The 18,988-nt window shown below is 49.4% G+C and overlaps 1 protein-coding gene across 10 annotated transcripts in view; it reads right to left on the bottom strand.

The window, feature by feature from the left end:
• The window catches only part of RAPGEF2 (Rap guanine nucleotide exchange factor 2), a 213,866-nt gene that overhangs the window by 14,339 nt on the left and 180,539 nt on the right, over positions 1–18,988 (bottom strand). For all 10 annotated transcript variants that reach the window (XM_076073366.1, XM_076073363.1, XM_076073365.1 and 7 more), the window contains 11 exons: positions 10,988–11,171; positions 9,895–10,031; positions 8,966–9,124; positions 7,550–7,702; positions 6,767–6,931; positions 5,974–6,081; positions 3,590–3,793; positions 2,792–2,900; positions 1,950–2,265; positions 1,323–1,492; positions 657–897 (listed from right to left, as the gene is read on the bottom strand). In XM_076073366.1, the coding sequence (XP_075929481.1) occupies positions 657–897; positions 1,323–1,492; positions 1,950–2,265; positions 2,792–2,900; positions 3,590–3,793; positions 5,974–6,081; positions 6,767–6,931; positions 7,550–7,702; positions 8,966–9,124; positions 9,895–10,031; positions 10,988–11,171 (1,946 nt within the window). The remainder of the gene's footprint in view (positions 1–656; positions 898–1,322; positions 1,493–1,949; positions 2,266–2,791; positions 2,901–3,589; positions 3,794–5,973; positions 6,082–6,766; positions 6,932–7,549; positions 7,703–8,965; positions 9,125–9,894; positions 10,032–10,987; positions 11,172–18,988) is intronic.

The raw sequence follows: 18,988 nt of genomic DNA on the forward strand, positions 1-18,988 counted from the left end.
GGCAGGAGCAGGAACCTAATAAGATTGTAAAGGTCAGGGTTAGCGGGGGGTTCAGAATCACACTCAAATATCTGATGTTGAAAAAAATAAGCAGGCACTGAATTTGGGCTGGGAGGCAAAACTAGATTTCCCAGTCCCACTTTTTTTATCTGCAAGTGTGAATAGGCAGATTCCACGTGTCACGCCTTTCCGCATTGTCCCATGTGCATGGGTTTGATGCGGTAGTGAGGCTGCAATGCCCCATTTCCACTGGCACATCTGACCTGAGCCAGCACGGAGACCTCACAGTAGAGGTGCTTTTCTACTGGTTATTTGCCATGCCGAGCCAAAACCAAACCATTAGGATGCTGGCCTCAAAAGCCACTTAAATCTTGCTCGGGGCCAAGTAAGGTCGGGGGTGGGGATAATTATTGATTCATTGTTTGTGACATAAGTAGTACGGCTCAGATTCTGCAGTGGAAAACCAAACCCGGCGCTTCTTGAGCCGTGCCAGGAATGGCTCGACATGGCCCTGGGGCGGCATGGTCGTACAGTGGAGAAAGAGGCCCAAGGGAGGTTTCCAGAACAAATCCTGCCGGCCCTAAGATAGCCAATCGCAACATTCACGTAAGGGTCGGCCCGGGAGAGGTGGCGCGCGAGGAGGAGGTGGGGGGCACCTGGCGCTCAGCTGGATGCGCTCGGCTAGCCGGGAGAGCTGATCGGGCAGCCGACGCTGGCGCGTGACTCCGTCGGGCGCGGCCGACACCTCGCACAGAGAGAAGGAGTCGGGAGGCCCCGTCAGCGTGAACTCCTGCAGTGCCAGCGTGACGACCTCGCGCGCGGTTGTCTCGCGCCCGATCACGATGTAGCGGCTCGACTGGTCCGCCTTGAAAATGCGCAGCACCTGGTCGTGGACGTCTGCGGGGCAGGCGATTGGGCGAGTTAGCGAGCGGGCGAGCGGGCGAGTCGGATACGGAGTGAACGGTGAGGAATTGGTCATCCCACGTGTCGCCGTACAAAACGCTGCCCCCGTTGTAATCAAGCACGCAATTAGTGTCCGTGTGAATGATCTACTTACGTGAAGTTTCACAGAGGGTGCTTAGACAACGGTTAAAAAGCCAATGGGGTCTCCCCACTCCAACGACCGCGGGGCGGAGCTCATCCCCCTCTCGGCGAGCCTGCTGCGCGAGGGGGAAACGTCGCTGCGCCACGTGGCAAACTCAGCCTAATGTCCCACACGAAGCCTCAGACCGCGACCCTGGCAATACGAGGGAGTCGGCGGCCGCGGCGCGCGGCCGTGCCGGGCGGAGACTGAGGACTGTCGCCGGTGGGCGGCGGCTCACCGGGAGGCGCGGTGAAGTCCATGAGCCGGTGGCACTGCAGGAGGTCGGGGTTGCTGGAGGAGAGGGATCCGCGCATCATCCACGTGGACGTGCCGCACACGGGCGGCTTGAGGCCCACAATGCTGTCGTCCTGCGACTGCCCGATCTTCACCTCGGTGCTGCCGCCGCCGCTTTGAATTCGAAACGCAGCAGCAGCAACAGCAGCAGCAGCAGCACAAATAAAAAAAAAACTTTCAATGACTGCCATTCGATAATAATTTCCACGCGCAACGCACGCGGCAATCGCTCGCTCTTGAAGAGAGAACGCCTCGGAGGCGCGAGGAACCCGCGGACGAGTGGGGAAGCCAGCCATGCGGGGGGCTGGCGCCACTGCTGCATGTAGGCTTCCCAAAGCTAGGTTATTATTTATCAAGCTGCCGTACATGACCAAACTGGGGTATGCAAAAATAGTACTCATTTTATCGACCCCCGAAGGCGATGACGTTCCGACCGCGAGCCGCCCGCTCTCGCACCGAGCCACCGTCGGCGCGCTCCCCCCCCCCGTCGCGAAATAACGCTTCAGCGGCAAGACGCGCGGGCAGGCACAAAACACAGCGGAGCGCACGCCGACGGCAAAACTCCTCTCACCCGTACGGCTTGGTGGGCAGGATGCTGAAGGTCTTGTTGACGAACTTCCTCAGCCGCGATCGGCCGCTCACCGTGCTCGCCTTGCCCTTGCCCTTGAGCTTCTCGACGGGGATGACGAGCTCGTGCGGCACGGCCAGATCGGGCACCGAGAGGCGCACCGCGTTACCGCCGTCCACGATCCTGGGCCGGTGGGACTCAGCCGCGGCGCCGGAGGAGGAGCAGGGGGCGGCGGCGGCGGCGGCGGCGGCGCCGCAACGGCCGGCGAAATTCAAGGGGCCGGGCTCGTCGCCCGTCCAGTTCTGTAGCTCCTTGAACACTGGGGGGCGGGCGGGGGGGCGGGGGGGGGGGCGAGCGACCGCCGAGCAGCGGAGAACGGAGGTGAGCGTGCTGGCTCGTAGTAGTGGGCACGATGAATGGTAAAGAAAAAGAGAATGTAAATGTGCAGCCCCTGCAACTGCTTTCTCGTGTTAGAGAAAGGGTGACCCCTCCCCGCCGCAAGTGTCAGTCGGCGTTACTCCAGAAGCTATCACCGCGTGGCGCACAAACCTAAAAGCCTGAACGTGTAATTTAAGCGTACTTGACATATGCTGCAAGTGGAGGCTGCAGACACTTGCGAGAAAATCAACGGTCAAATTGATTTTGGCTCAGTCTGGAATTGGCGTTAAAAAAAAGAACGAGTGAAGGCGTTAAAACAGCTCGAGGCAAACTGTATCCGTGAGAGGCGAAGCCCATTTAGAATGTAGCGCACCTTAAAACAAAAGCACAACATGTGGGAGGGAAGGGCGGGGGGGACGCTCGATGACCGAGTTGCAAATCGAGGGGCGACCGCGACGGCTTCTCACCCATGAGGTTGGTTTTGACGGAGATGGACAGGTGGGTGTTGTGCTGGAGGATTTCCATCGCCTTCGACAGCTGGATGTTCTCGAAGTTCTGCCCGTTCACTTCTAGGATCTGCCCGAACAAACAGATAAAACGGCAAAAACCCGCGAAAAAATTTGGTGACATCGCAAGCGCCCGCGTGGTGCGGCGCAGCAGCAACGTCACGTGGGCTCGTGCAGACTACAGGTGGACACGTTGTTGTTGTTTTGTTGTTGTTTTGTTATTGTTGTTGTTTTTTGTAGTTTCCCCCCCCCCCCCCCCAGACTCTTTTTTTCGCACGAAGTTTTCCAAGGACGTAACCCACAGATAATCCTCCAACTCGTGTAATATTCTTTCTGCTTCGTCAGGTAAACAAACCCTTTTTACGTACCAACTGTTGTGAGTACAGTGGCAAAACAGCATCCCCACATATGATAAGAAATAATGACGGATAGGCTTCGATGAAGACTGCCGTAAACGCTTTGATTTGATCTTGTTATCTCTATGACCTCTCCTTGCTTGATCTGGTCACTTTGCTTTCCAGAAACTACATTCATTCCATGTATTTCTTGAACAGGTGCTCAGAAAATAATTTCGTCTTAGCTCCACGTAACGCAGGTGAGGCCACACTCATCATCATCATCGTCGTCGCTCAACGTTGACTCTCTCTCCAGGACCCCTGGTGGCAGCTGCCCCTGTGCGGCACAACGGTGTGATGCAGCACCGGCCTGCGCCTGGCCATCCCAGCGAGCGATGCATCGACCGCGGCCCGCTCGGCTCACCTGGTCCCCGCGTCCGAGCCCGGCCTCGTCAGCTCGGCTGCCGCTCTGCACGCTCTCCACGAACACGCCGAACCCCCGCTCGCTGCCGCCCGTCAGCGTGAAGGGCAGGGGCTCGTCGCGGCCGGGCCGGGTCAGCGTCAGCGAGCGCCTCTTGGCCTTGGCGGCGCAGGCGATGTTCAACAGGCGCAGGTGGCCCTGCATCTTCTGCAGCGGGAGGAAAGGCGCGGAAAAGACGTGAGGTGGGGCGATTCGCGTTCTCACTTTGACTCGGGTGCGACTCGGCACGCGTGACACGGTCAGCGTACGATTGTGCAGTAAAATTGATACGAAGTGAGCGGTTAGCCGGGCAGTGGTGGTTATGCACGTGGCCTATAATCAGGCACCGTGGAGGTAGCGGGGGTTGGTGGTTCACACAAATGTCATGAAACTCCCTTCCCATGGGCGTCCAGGAGTAATACCCTGGCTCGCAAGGCAAATGCGTTCATGGGATAGAGTATTCCCCACTCGCATGTGTGGGTTTTCTCCAGGTGCACCGATTTTGCTCCCAAATTTAAGCATTCAATAACTGGCCGATAACACCTTCACATATAAGAGGGCTGAAGAGCTTAGGCAATAGTTGGCGCCGGATCATTGTGTGGCTGCATTTCCGCTAGTCTGTGGTTCCTCCTCGAACCTCTGAGTTGCTCCCTTTACTTCGAGGGCGAGTGAATACCATGCAGCCTGCTGTTACAAGTTGGAATTATTCTTTAATATATATCGTAATAAAAAATGTCGACAACAAACAATGCTGGCATCGTCTGCACGCATTCATTCATTGTATGTGTCAAAGCGATGGAATGGCACCGCAAGACAAACACTTCGCTCAAAGAGTCGATACAAAAACGGGCGGATGAAAGATAACTCGGAACCCTTGGACACACGGGGAGCAAGGTCAAAGCACTCGGCTGTTTAAGCACGCGCGTGCTCGCAGACAAGCGAGAGAGGCTCGCAGATTTACGTTGGCGGAAAAGTGAAAAAAAGGCAGGAATTCTATAAGCGGGCCGTTCACTCTCCTGCGTGCCAAGGCTAGGGGAGAGGGAGTGTAGTGGTAAGCGCGCTGCACTACGAACCCGGCGACACGAGTTCTATTCCCGCTCACGATCAATAACAGTGGTGAATGTTTCAACCGGTACTGGGCCTCCAAGAGGTTGACTCAGCCTCAAATGAGTACCTGGTGCAATGTGTGAACACCGCCATTGCAGTGACACAGATGGCCGGGCGTGGTGCTGGCCACCCACCTCCTGGTGTGCCGTGCCGGCCTTCATAGTCGCTCGCTAACAGCACTTGCCCCGACAGCCTGATGAGGCTACATACGGAAGATCTGTTCCTTTGTGCCAAGGCTACCGCCGAGCCGGTTGTGAACGTGTTTGCCGAATGCACGCGGGCCGATGTGTTTAAAAGTGCATACAACAAGCGCGAATGGCGTTCGGTCAGTGACAAGGACAGTGTTCAACTGGAAGAGCACAGTCCGACTGTAATGGTGCAATATCGCACGTCGCTGCGGCACTTACAGTTGTTTTGAATCACATTTGAATTGCATTTCAAATAAATACAGCTTAATTAATTAAGTATTGGCATATGCGTCTGCACACTCAACGGAGACTGCTCATTGCAGGCTGAGCTGCGGTTATTCTATCGTGATTAACTCGCCCCCACAATAGGAACGTGGAATTTCCACCACTGGCTTCGGGGATGCAAGCAGGGGATGATGAGCAACTGCCCAAGGCTCATCTGAGCAGGGAATCATTTTGACTCATGGATCCCATTTAGGTTTCAAACAACACCCAATTGCCTCCAGCATTGATACGCATCCCTGTCTAGATAGGACGTGAATCTAGTTTGGGCAAACGCAGAGCACATAGACTTGAGCATTGTACATCACAATGATGAACTCCAATGCACGGCTCGTATGCTGACAATATAGCCACGCAGCAGCCTGTTGTGCATGGTGGTAGCCCATTCAAGCGCCATCCAGGTCCAACCCTGCTAGGATTTCTGCAATGATCTGATGAGATCCGGGTGCATTCCCAGCGATTCGGTCAGAAGCATACGACTATATATACAGTATTATATATAGAGTATTATATATACAGTATTATATCCTTGCACACGGCAATACGTTAATTGCTAAATGCCAATGTCAAGGCCTGCTAGCCATGACAAGAGGGCTTCAAGGAGGGCATTCGTAGAGTTTTGCTATTCTTCCTCGGTTGAAGGAGCTCAAGACTGCAGTGGTTTACCAGATGGTCCATTTAATGCAAATGAATGCTCCATGAATCATCACAGAAACTGTCCCGGATCGACAACAGCAACAAGGTCTGCAGACGAAGTTCACAAGCACCCACCTCTCTCTCCAGGCCATCCTTGAACTTCTCCAGGAACTGAGTCATCTCCGGGTCCCCTTCAAAGTCGTTGAAGTGATTGTTCACCCACAGGAGAACCACTCTGGTCACCTGGGCACACGGCCACAAACAACCAATCAGGGGCTTTACCCGGGGGGGAGGGGGGATCGTGGCGACAATCAGCAGCCAATCACGGGCAGGATCACTGATGCTCTCAGTCGTGTTAAATTATCACCACGACATCAACAACAACAACCCACACTGCAACACACTCACAACGCACCGAACGTCTCACAGCGCCGAATTACGAGGGGGGAGAAAAGGGACAGAACGGGAAGCAGCGAGCGTGGCAGCAGGAGGAGACAAAAGAAGCAGCTATGCGGGTCCGAAAGCACACTCGACAATAATGTAGAAAGCAGAGAGAGCGAGAGACCAGGCATTGCTGTCCCGAGAGGGAGTTCTAGAGGGTGGGGGAGGCGTGGTGGCTACACGGAGTGGCCACCAACGGTGGAGCAGCGGGAATCTTGGGAGCAAGGAGGAGGCGACGGCACGTAGAGGGAGCGGGCAGGGACGTGGGGGTGCAGGAGGTCGTAGAGGTGGAGGTAAGAAGAGCGGGGGGGGGGTGGGGTGGGCGGGGGGGGGGGGAAAGGCCGTGGATGCGATTTAACCGCGAGGACGAAGGATCTCGCAGCAGTCGGACGGGAAGCCGGCGAGGCCGAGAGATCTCGATGGGCGAGCGAGATTTAGTTCGGGGGGGGAAACAGTCACGTGCAGTGCTTCCGCGCCGGCAAAGCACCTTGTCCCGGAGGCTCGTGTCGCCAAACCACTCGAGAAGCTTTTCGCCCACGTGCTTGGCGCCGGGCAGGAAGGTGCGATAGGTGAGGAGGAAGTCCTCCACGTACGTGGGGTCGACCACGGAGTGCTCCTCCACCAAGTGGGTGAGCAGCCGCTCCATCGTGCCCTGCGCAGGCGCCAACGTGCGGACGTGACGAGCGGCGGTTAAAACCGGGCGCGCACGCGCGTGTGCGTGTAAACATCGGCGCCGGGGAGATGGACGTGGCTCGGCGTGGTGTGCCGGCCGCGCCATCCCCTTGCGTGCCATGTTTGGCTTCAACACGCGTGCTCGTTAACAACGGCGCTTGCCCCAGCAGCATGCGCGTGCTACACACGTAGGATCTTCGCCTTGGCACGAGCATGCTTTACCCAGGAATGCCGTGCCGAGGCTCATGACTCTTCTAACTGACTACAACAATGTTTATTTCACCAGGTAGGGCCCACTGAGCCGTACAGCTCTTTTTCAGAAGCGACCTGGCCACGAATGACAGCTCAACGAATTGGCTTATCACGTGGAAATTTATAGTGGTCAAATACCCTAAACGCGCGTTTATAAATGTGGCGGGGAAAAAACGAAGGACCTGGAGAAAAACCCACATGACCACGGGAAGAACAGACAGGCACCAGGGTCGGGATCGAACCTACGACCTCATGTGTACCTGGCGAGATAGTTAACATCTCGCCACCACGGCACCCAGGAGGGGCCCTGCCAACATGCCAAGCGTGTCTGAGCGAGTGCGCGTGCCTTGATGACGATGTGCCCCTTGCGAGTGCCGGTGCGGTCGAGCTCTCGGTGCTCCTTCACCATGACGATCTCTCCCTCCTCCTCCACCTTCTGCATGTTCCTCTCCACCTGGTTCAGGATGCGGCAGTAGTCCTGCTGTGCTATGCACACAAACTGACACACACACACACAGGTAAGGGATGAATCTCATGGACTGCTGGGAGAAGTGCCGTAGTTGTGTGTTCATATCAGTGGGGGAGCGGTGGCGCAGCGGTCAGCATGCTGCGCTACGAACCCGGTGACCTGAGTTTGATTCCCGCTCACGGCCACCAACAACAGTGAAGATTATCTGAGCCGGTCATGGGCCTCCCTCGGGTCGCCTCAGCCTCAAGTGAATATCTGGTACGATGTGTAAACATCGCCGCTAGGGAGACAAAGGCAGTCGGGCGTGGTGCTGGCCACCCACCCACTCGTGTACCGTTCCGCCCTCATAGGTGCTGGCTAACAACACTTGCCCCCAAAAGTCTGATAAGTCCTTGTCTCATATCAATTTTCTAAAGTCAGCGCGGTGGCGAACACTGGTGGTGCATATGCCAGTCATCGCAGTCAGTTCACCCACAACACCTGGGTCTGTCTCCTGTGATGACCTTCTGGCGAGCCTTTCACACGTCACAGTCTCAAAGCGTGCCTAGCCTGGCATAAGTGATATGGTGACGTCACCGCCACTTAGTGGAGAATGGCGACAGCTGTTGCTGTTATTAAAGTGGTGATGCAATGCTCACAACAACAAGCTTGGCAACAGGCAGCTAAAATAAAGCAAGTTTGCACAGTGCTTTATTTTCTGGTCCCACATATGTCTGTTGATCTACGGACACCTGGGTCACTTCCATGCCCTCCTGCCAGCAAGCCACCACCACTCCACGTGACCTTAAAATGCACCTATCACGGTAGAGTTGTCATGGTGATAGCACCCAACTGAGTGGCAATGGCAGCTGATGACGATGTTGTTGTGTTTGTACGTGCGATGTGTAGTGCTTAGACGGGACAAGTCCTGACATTGCGATCAGTGAGTAATATTTACTCCAGATGAGCTCTTTGAAGTGCTAAGCACTTTCATCCCTGCCATTGAGGAATTACATTTCTCCTTCCCTTCAAACAACTCCTTCAATGTGACTACGCAATTTCTGTCTCCGTGAAAAATATCGAAATTAGTTGGGGTCATGTTTGGAAAGTTTTTTCGGAATTTTCTCCAAATTCTTATGGATTTTTTTTATCTTTTCCAGATTTGTTTAGTTAACACGTCAACATTTTAATTAAAAACTGTTAAAATCTCAATATAATGCGATCAAAAAAAAGATTCCCTTTAACTGAACATTCATGCCCTTGCTGTGGCACCCATTCCTTCTGTCAGGCCCCATTCTTAAAGTCTTCAGGTACCTGGCAGTCATCGGTCTTTGTTTTCATGACCCCGACCATGACTTCTGTATGCTCAGTGGGAGACACTCCGAAGCTGTTGCCCATGTACAGCGTCTCCGTACGCCCGTCAAAGTTGGTGATCTCCACCGAGCCGTTCAGGATCACCGACCACGAGTCCAGCTAGCGAAACAAGCGGGCAAGGTGACAGGACATGGTTGCAACGGCGATCAGAATGCGGAAATAACGACACCAGCAAATGCACGAATGCAGAGTGACGGGACCCAAGCGAGTCATCATCCTGCGGGTTCGCTCTTTGAACCAAGCACATTATCAATTTATCCTCATCTCCCTGTCTAAATATGACAGCTAATAGGGTTTATTTGGCAAAAAACGCAACAGAATTGTGCCCTGCATATGTCCAGCATAAAACACACTGAAGCGCATTTTATAAGCGGGTTAGAAATCATTGCGATGATAATATCTCTTTCGCTAAAAAAAATTGCGTTGAACAAAACAAATATCAGTGCAGAAAACAGACATCGAAACGCGAAATTATAAATGTGAAAGGCAAAGTGAAATTGCAAAGAATCAACAAAATACATATTAAAATTACAAGCCAACTATGGGTAGGGATGAAGTCACAGTTTGCTTTAGAAAATTCCGCAATGATCATTTTGATGCCGACAATGAGGAAGATGCCAATGATAATGAAGATTATGACAATGACGATGATAACGATAACAATAATAACGACTACGACGATGACGACAATGACGATGACCACAATGATGATGATGACAATGATAATGAAGATTATGACAATGACGACGATGACAATGGTGATGACGATGTTGACAATGACGACAATGATGATGACAACGATAACAATAATAATGACTACGACGATGACGATGACGGCAATGACAACCGACGACGGCGACGGCGGCTACCTCCTCGCCGTGGTTCAACACGACGGTGCCGGCATGCTCCACCACCGCAAACTCCATGACAGCGCAGAGCTCACGCCGCACAGACATGGTCATGTTGGCGAAGGCGGGCAGCTGGTGCATGAACTCCAGCATCTGCTCTGTGGGTCACGAAGAGGCAGACACGGAGCCCCGGCGCGTCAGCAAGCCTCAGAGCCAGCGTGCTTTCTTTGCGCAAGCACCGGAGAGAGAGAGAGTGTGTGCGCTTGCTACGTGCATCTGGGTGCCCCTGCGAGTATGTATGTAGGTTGAACTTCTTTTGTACCACACATAGCCAACCGTGATGGGAAAGAACAAACTAATCACAAAGAGCAATTCTAAATAAAGTAGTTTTCAATCGAGATTTAAAAGTGCATCGATCCAGTGGCTTCCTAATATCGGAAGGAAGAGCATTTCAGACGGCCGCAGAAGCGCACCTGAATGCGCGCGATGCGGTGACCGTCTTTGTTTCGATGGCCGGCCAAAAGGTTACCGCGACGATGACCGGAGTTCGCTTCGTGGTTGATGCTCCTTGACGAGATCAGCAAGGTGTTGTGGTTCACTTAGTTCATTGATGGTAGCGATCATTTATGTTGAGCGTGTAAGTTTTAGACTTTAAGCAGTGTGGGAATTCAAGGGGACCCTGTTCAATGGGTAAAACCAATAAACCCTACGGGTTATATTTTTGTGGGGCCAATATTTTTAGATTGTTCCACGTATCAGCATAAACTTTAATATATACGTGAGCAATTTCATCTTTCTCATCATTCAAAAAGAGCATTAGAATTTGTTATCAGTCACAAATTGTCCATTTGAGATGCGTGTGTTTTTTTCGTTATGCAGGACGAATGATATTCACCGGATATTCGGACGTGATAATATAGTGATTAGAGCATGCTTCCACACTTAAATTAACATTGCATTTCATTTATACAACAGCCAAGGAACACTGTCATTTCCCAGGCAAAGCCTCGTCTCATATACGTAAATATGAGGCGTGGTCAACCCCATTTTGGAGTGGGTGAGATATCAAATTAATTTTAATTTACAAAGTAACTTCATGATTTTAAAAGTTTACCGATATCATCGTCCGTGCGGTCGTTGGGCTCCTTCTCGAGGCAGTCGCGCACAAAGTCGTGGCTCGGCAGAGCCTCGCCGGAGCGCTCGATCTCATCCTCGTCTTCCTCCTCGTCGTCCTCCGAGTCCACCAGACCCTCAGGCAGCCCCGTGAGGTCCATGTCGCCAGGGTCGCTCTCCGTGGCCTGCCGTGACACGCGGGCACGTACGGGACACCAAGCACTTCCATAAGTTGTGATGCACGTGGCAGTATTTGTTGATTTCTTGTTTATATCACGGTTGCTGAACACAGGCCCAAAGGCCCAAATCCCAAGCCGCATGAACAAACAGCACGATTATTGACATCTTATATTGATTTGCACAAGCCAACCAATACAAGATGCATTGAAGACGAATCACATCAGTGCTACAGGTGAAAGATTGACTTCAAAATGAAGTTCACAATTTCCATGGATGCACAGGAAGCTTTCAGCGTCGGTCAAATGCCACGTACGGCTGCAGGGATTCACCTGTGCAACCTTGTATTTATTTACGGCATTGAGAACCTCATTTTGAAGCCCACCTCTCACCTGCAAGCACCGAGGTGCTTTGCGTTTGAGGTTAACAATTCATTCTAGATTTGAAGTTTTCGTGACTGCAGGGATCCATACTCTTTGGCTCTTTCGGTAAAGTCACGTCGGTATAAAATAAAATAAATTAAATCACGACGTTTCGGGCACAACACAAGCGTCCATCATCTGGTGGGACAACCACAGTAAGAAACAATTGCTGAAGTGGGCAAAAGGGCTGCTGTGACAAGAGGCTATGCAGGCAAGAGAGGGGGGGGGGGAGCCAGGGAGGAGATATAACAATTCATTGCGTTGGATTGAGCAAGGTCTCGAGAACTCGGAGGAAATGAGTCGATGGGAAGGATTTTTTTAAGTATATAAAGCCGAGCGGTGAGCGAGGGAAGCGGCGGCTAGAGAATGGTGCTTCAACGTCGCAATGGCGTCACCTCTGCTGATCGACCTGCCCTGGTGGTGGCTCCAATCACTGCCTCGAAGCAACGACACGCCACGGACATTTCAGGTTGCTTGGGAATCATCTCACCGGCCAACGCCATTGCCACGAGCAACTATTTGCGTTGGCTCTCACTTGCAATGATAATAATCATCATCATCATAATAATTATTGTAATTTAGAGTCGTTTCAATAAATTAAACTAATGCTACTCGATCGCTTTTTGTCACCTCTGGTTATAGCGGGCAACGCACGGGTAACAAAGATAAAGAAAAAACTATGAAAATAATAATAGGCTTCATCCTTTACGGCAATAACGCAGGTGTTAAGATGTTCAAACACCAAACGGACACCTAGTGCAAGGCATCAAGTCTGCATTAACCACACACGGTACTTGTGGTAACAACAGGCAAACAAACATGCTCTGATAACAGATGGCATTGTCTATGAAACAGAGACAGCCCTCTTTATGGCCGAGTGTCACCAGCGTCAGACCATAGAACGCCAAGGGGCGAACAGTACAAAGGCAATGCAAATATCGAAGCATTAAATATTGCCATACAGGGTAAAGCCTATTATCATTTCCATCATTTTAATTCTGGAAAAAAGGTCCCATAGAGAGAGAGGAAAAAACTACTTCAAAACACCAAACGTTTTTGACACAAATACACGGACAAAATTATTAGCTTCGGCTGCCCAAAACCCATTTTGAAACAGATCAGACTGCACTCAATTCGGACCCCCGTGCTTTGGAGTATGTGTTTTACTCACTTCCGTGCATGAATATTTGATGAAATGGTATAGGTTATGGGCTCCCAAGACCCACGAGCTCGAGAGATAAGCGTCCTCAATTATTAAACGGGAGATGATGCCAAGCCGTTTGCCCGAAGCCACGCCATGTGAGATTTTGACCGGCTCATGTGGCCTGCGAGTTAAAGAAATTATAAGCATTCCAGCATTGGAACAGAGGGAGGGAGGGAGGGGGAGGGAGGTGAGTAAATGAACAAGTACAAATTTCCCGAGCTTGACGAAGTTCACACATGAATACTGTTGGGGGAAACTTATGTTGCAAAGTTTGAACATTTGCAACCGTAACAGAGATTTTTTTTACATTTTATGTATTTTTTTTACTGCGGTAATTATTCCTGCTATAGCACATGGCAGGAGTGATTCTCGGCATTCATTAATCTGTAATTCACAATGCAGGAATTTCGCATGCACTGTGAATTACACCAATGTTTACCATTAAACTCCCACTGTTTACCGCTAAAAGCTCCGTGGCGCAGTCCGTGGCTTCCATTTAATAAGTAATATTTTTTTTAAAACTTTTTTTTAAAAACACGCGGTTATGAAATGTACGAGTAATGGCAGAACTCCACGACTCCAGGAAGTGGCCCTGAAGCTTGCCACAACGTAAGGGACCGTGGGCAATTACAGCCAACGTCAGTTGACAGTGGATAATTAGACCCAAGCCGAAACATAACATATAAAATAATGTTAAAAAATATTTGTATTTTATTTTTTATGATACAATATAGTATTGTCATCAGTATGACATAAATATACCAAGTTTGCAGTCAAAACCACATTGGGAAGTGGGTTAAAATTGAGTTACAAGATTTGAGAATATGACAACAGAGTGAGTTAAAAGAAAGCGTGTAAAATTGGAATAATCGAGAGTATTCTAGATGAATAAAGCACTCTACCTAGCATTTACCTGTTATAAACCTTTTTCATGTGTAATACCCCAGTAATTACCCTATAATCGGGTAATTTGTATGGGGTAAGGGTAAAAGGTAGGGTAAAGGTAGGCTCGTTGCTTTTTACCTTTTACCTTACCTGCTGAAGGGTAAAATGTAGGGTAGAGTGATTGTATTGTGGTAAGGTAAAAGGTAGGGTAAAGGTAGGCTCGTTGTTTTTATCTTACCTTGCCGAAGCCTATTTGGGAACCACTTAAAAAGGCGGGTTTTTTTTGCTCAACCACCAGGTGACGCTCTTATATATGACATTTATTTATGGAGAAAATATCAATACTAGGAAAGCCTTGATGGTTGAAACTATATTGTAGTCCTCTACTTACAATGGAGATGCGTTACGACGACCCCATCGTAAGTCAAAAATATCGTAAGTCGAAGATGGCCTAGCCTACCCAGGAGTCTTAAAGAATGGTGATAATTTATCAAAACAGAGCAATTTACAGTACCGTACTGTATAGACTATATACTGTATGTATTTATTAATTACAATACTGCATTGCACAGTAAAATGTAAAGTAAAAAAACAAGGTAAATTCTTAGCCTACCTATATGAACTGCAAATTTCATAGAAAGTTTTTTTCAGGAAACAATCCTATCTGCTATAAAAACTTTTAACATGTATTGAACGTATGTATCGTACCGTGGTAACCCTAAAATGAAATCGCTAAAGCTATGTATCATACACGCATTGAACGTATCGTAACGTGCCATATTGTAACTGTACTCACCAAGATTCTGTCCGTCGTCTGCATCCTTGAACGATGTCAGGTTGTTGATGGCAATTTTGTCGTATCGCTATCGCCATCGTAAGATCGAAATATCGTAAGTCGGACCATCCGACTTACGATATTTCGGGGACAATCTGTATTTTTTGAGGATGGTCCTGACTTTGGGAGAGTTTTTTTTTCTTCACAGGGTTACCCGGACAAAAACCCACTCGTAAAATAAATAAATAAAAAGCGGTTCACACTCACAGATCCCCCCTCCGAAGTGTGAATTAACCGACTTGCTGAAAGTCGATGGCATCTCCGAGCCATCTCCCAGCTCACCAAGCGTTACATTCAGAAAGGGGTTTGTTCCAAGCGAGTGTGCCGCTTACTCACTGCATGTCAATCATCTGTGCTATAAGAGCACAGTTTGCTACGTAGGGTGCGAAAGAAGTTCAACGTACATACACACATATTATCAAAGTAGCTTTTTTAATATATAAAGAATGTTTTAATGTTATAAATCACAAATATATTTGCCCAAACCAAGTAAAAGAATCCTCATTTAAAAGTTTGTTTTGGTGTGTAGCTTTTCAATTTTATTCGAAAAATATATATATTTTTACCAGTGCTCATCATTATAAATTGCAAAACACAACCCTTACTGCAGTTGAACATTCTATGAGGTGCTGTTTCCTCGAGTTCATCACCACCACTGGGAAGCGCAACAAATGGGTGATTTAATTTTCAGTGGAGATCAAAAAGAGGACCAGCTTCTTGGTTCTTTCGGTAAAGTCACGTAGAATGAGAATAAAACAAAATAAGACAATAAAATTCTCACGACGTTTCGGTCACAACACAAGTGGACTTTTTCAGGTGAAGAAACAGGTCTATCCAGGAGACAGAGCTTGAATGGACGCTGTCACGCAAGGACCGAGTCTTTTTAAAGCTGTATGGGCAGAGTTGGATTAGCAGAGTTGGATTAACATGTTACCAGCCCCCATCTCCGGGGCGGAGGAGCCAAGGTGCGCTGCTGTGTACTGAGTTGCATTATGACTATGCTATAAACAGGACTACTATGTAATACAATATTATACCCTCCAATCAGTCACGAAAGCTTTGAATCGAAACAAAAAGAGGTTGTTCTCAGCCGCGGAGCAAGGCCGTTCCATGACAGCCTTAAGAGGTTCTTCTTACTAGTCAGCGCTCATCCCCCCACAGGACGCCCGTATATTTGGAGTTTGCATGCTCTCTCTCCCCGTGGTGGCGTGGATTTTTTTTTCACTGGGTCCACTGGTTTTTCCCTCCTCATTTAGAAACGTGCGTTTAGAGTATTTGGCTGCGATAAATTTCCACGTGATAAGCCACTTCGTTGAGCAATCATTTGTGGTCAGGTCGTTTCTGAAAAAGAGCTATACAACTTATTGGGCCCTACCTGGTGAAATAAAAATAGTGTTGTTTAGTTTTCTTGAATAGGGGCCCATATACTTCAAATAATAATAGAATTTTACAACAAATGTCACAACCCTTTTGTTGATCCACTGCTGGATGAGGACTTACCCATGCCATCTCAGTCATGTTAGGCCATAGCTTTACAGTGGTCAGTGCGGGTTGGTGAAGGTTAGGGGGGCAAGGGGCGGGAATGGACTGGTTCAGATATCACTCCTCACCGATGTCAACCGTAGCCAGGAATCAAACTCAGTTCTAAAGCGGAGTGCAAGGGTACGGGGGGGAAAAACCCTGAAAAAAAGTGTTGTAATCATCTAGAATGTTTTGTCTTTTTATATAAAATAAAAAAATATATTTACCACGTGGCATATAATACCGTTGAGGCAAGTTTTGTGAGAGGGCACCTATTAAGACCAACAAAAAAAAACAGGGGGTTGTGGGTAGGGTAGAACCACCAGCACCACCGCAGCTTTGCTTCACTTGGTGCTCGTTCGCTTGTTTACCCAGGGAGGCCTCACCGAGTCTCAAGACTCCTTTTCAGGAGGATCCTGCGAAGTGTTTGCAGTGGGGGGCGGTGATGTTGCTGTCATGCCAATTGAGTAATTTGAAGGATATGTTTCAGGATTGGGATGTTTGGTCACTACCAGTTGCAGTGCATGTTTTTGTTTATCCATGAGAGGAAACTGGAGAACCCTGAGGAACCCCATGCAGAACAGGGGGAGAACTCACAAACTCCACAAAGAATGGCGCCTGTCTCCAGTGGTTTTTAACTCTCGCGAGGTGCGAGAGTTAAACCACTGCGTCACCCTGGGTGGCACTGCACTCACTTTAAGCAGAGTCAACCTAGAGGTCCACGTTCAGATTTCAACTGTATCATGCATGGACTGGAATTGATCCGAGGTCACTGGGTTTTTAGAGCAGCAGGCCATGAACCAAACACCGTGCTCTCATTCCACAACATCCAGGGCTGCGTGTGTCAAACACGAGAAACACGAGCATGCCTCTTCACGCGCGAGCACACAGACACTTCACGCATGAGCAGCTGTCTCTTGCCCATTCGCAAAGACAAAGATTCCCCGTTTAGCCTGAAAAGACTGTTGCGGCAAGTGCTGTTAGCGAGCAGCTATGAAGGCCGGAACGCCACACGGGGTGGTGGGTGGCCAGCACCACGCCCGGCCGCATTGGTCTCCCAAATGGCGTATTTACTTACAGCACCAGCTAATCATTTGGGGCTGAGTCAACCGAGGGAAGGCCCAGGATTGGTTCAGACATTCGTCATCAATGTTGGTCGTAAGCGGGAATGAAACTTGGTTTGCCGAATACATAGTGCAGTGCTAACCTACACTCCCACTGTGTGTGTGCCCATTCAAACACGCACACACACACGCAAAAACAAACGCCTGTGCACCGCACACGACTCGCTCACACAAACACACCAAGAAATTCTAGCGTGATCATTTATGGGTAAAGATGCACCAATTGGCATCCCTAGTGGCTAGCTGTACCAATCGATCAATCTCACACAATGGCATTGACCAAAGTCGACAGCTCTAAGTTGCATAAATTACATACATACATGTGTTGGTTAATGCACTGCAACTTTGAATTTGGGTGACCTGAGTATGATTCCTGGCCATGGCTAACATATGTCACAAATTACACCCAATTTATGTTCTGCTACCCCTCCTGTACCGACCTGTCCTGACCAGTGTGATTTCGAATGAAGTATGGCTGACACGGTGTGTGGGGGAGAGGGGAGGCGAGGAGTGGGGAGGAGGGTTTTCAGGAATCGAACTTGGGTCGCCAGGTTCGTAGTGCTGCAAGCTAACCGTTGCACTTCCGGCCCCCACTCGCTACACCACTGCTCACACACGTGCGTAACTTCCACACTCGTGTACATTCAGTGGCTCAGGGGCCCTATCACCAGTTCCCAGTAGGAGCCACAAGAACAAAGAGGTCACGAGTTAATTAGGCGTGACTCCCGATCTACAAAACCCATACATTACGGGGAGACATATAAAACTAAAAATTCCGCATAGCAGATCAATTAAAATGGCACGTGACTGACGCAGCTGCGTACAGCTCTGCAGGCTCTGCGGAGCTAAAAGTGTTTAAATCACCTGTGAAATAAGTCCACCCCGCAAGTGAAAGTCAGCAGGCTTCATAGCCCATTGGCTCAACACATCAGTAACTTGCGCTCACACCATCGGGCGGGAGCTGGTGGAAAACAACTCGATGTTTGTTTAACACGTAGGCTTTCGCGACCAATATTATTCATAATAAAGGTTTTTGGGTTAGATCGCGTTTATTTATAAATGTGTCGTAACCCTCCACCACCCGACACGGCCAATCAGCAAAAAAAGTGTCACGTTGACAAAAGACAAATAATTCACTACTTTAGCCCACCGGTGTGTTGAAGAGTGAATTATTTGTCTTTTGTCAACGTGGCACTTTTTTTGCTGATTGGCCGTGTCGGGTGGTGGAGGGTTACGACACATTCATAAATAAACGCGATCTAACCCAAAAACCTTTATTATGAACTCGATGTTTGTTTAGGAACACGTGTTCATTTGGAGGGAAACAAAATTTATATGCCTTACGATCAAACTGATCGGGGCGGTGGCGGTGGGGGCAACGCATAAATCCGAGCCGATCTTTAAAAATGTGCGCGAATGAACAAGTCACTTCTTGACCTTTTGTTCATTACGCAACGCCATCAAAATAATGGCGCAAGTGCTCCGGCGGAAATTTTGTGTTTAATATACGTAATGAAATTCCTCATTGATTTAAGGGACGTCGCTGCAGTGACGCCCAATCATAATTTTCCTATCGAGGCGTCTGTCGCTATGAAACGTTACCGTTCAGCTTTATATCATTCACTATTTTTCCTCCAACGTAAATTAACCAGATTCTCCTTTTTACTAATTTCTTTAGAATTGCTTTTTGTGTTTCCCCACCCCTCCGCACCTCCAATTAGCACAGTTGGCTACGTGGGGTTGCCAAATAAGTTCAACGTACGTACATACTTACAGGATGCTCCGGAAAAGAATAAAACAACCCCACAAACCTGTGCCCGGTGTCAATAAACGG

The sequence above is a fragment of the Petromyzon marinus genome, chromosome 41 (genome assembly GCF_048934315.1).
Source record: "Petromyzon marinus isolate PM22_M1 ecotype Great Lakes invasive population chromosome 41, UKy_Petmar_22M1.pri1.0, whole genome shotgun sequence".
NCBI classification, from domain to species: domain Eukaryota; kingdom Metazoa; phylum Chordata; class Hyperoartia; order Petromyzontiformes; family Petromyzontidae; genus Petromyzon; species Petromyzon marinus.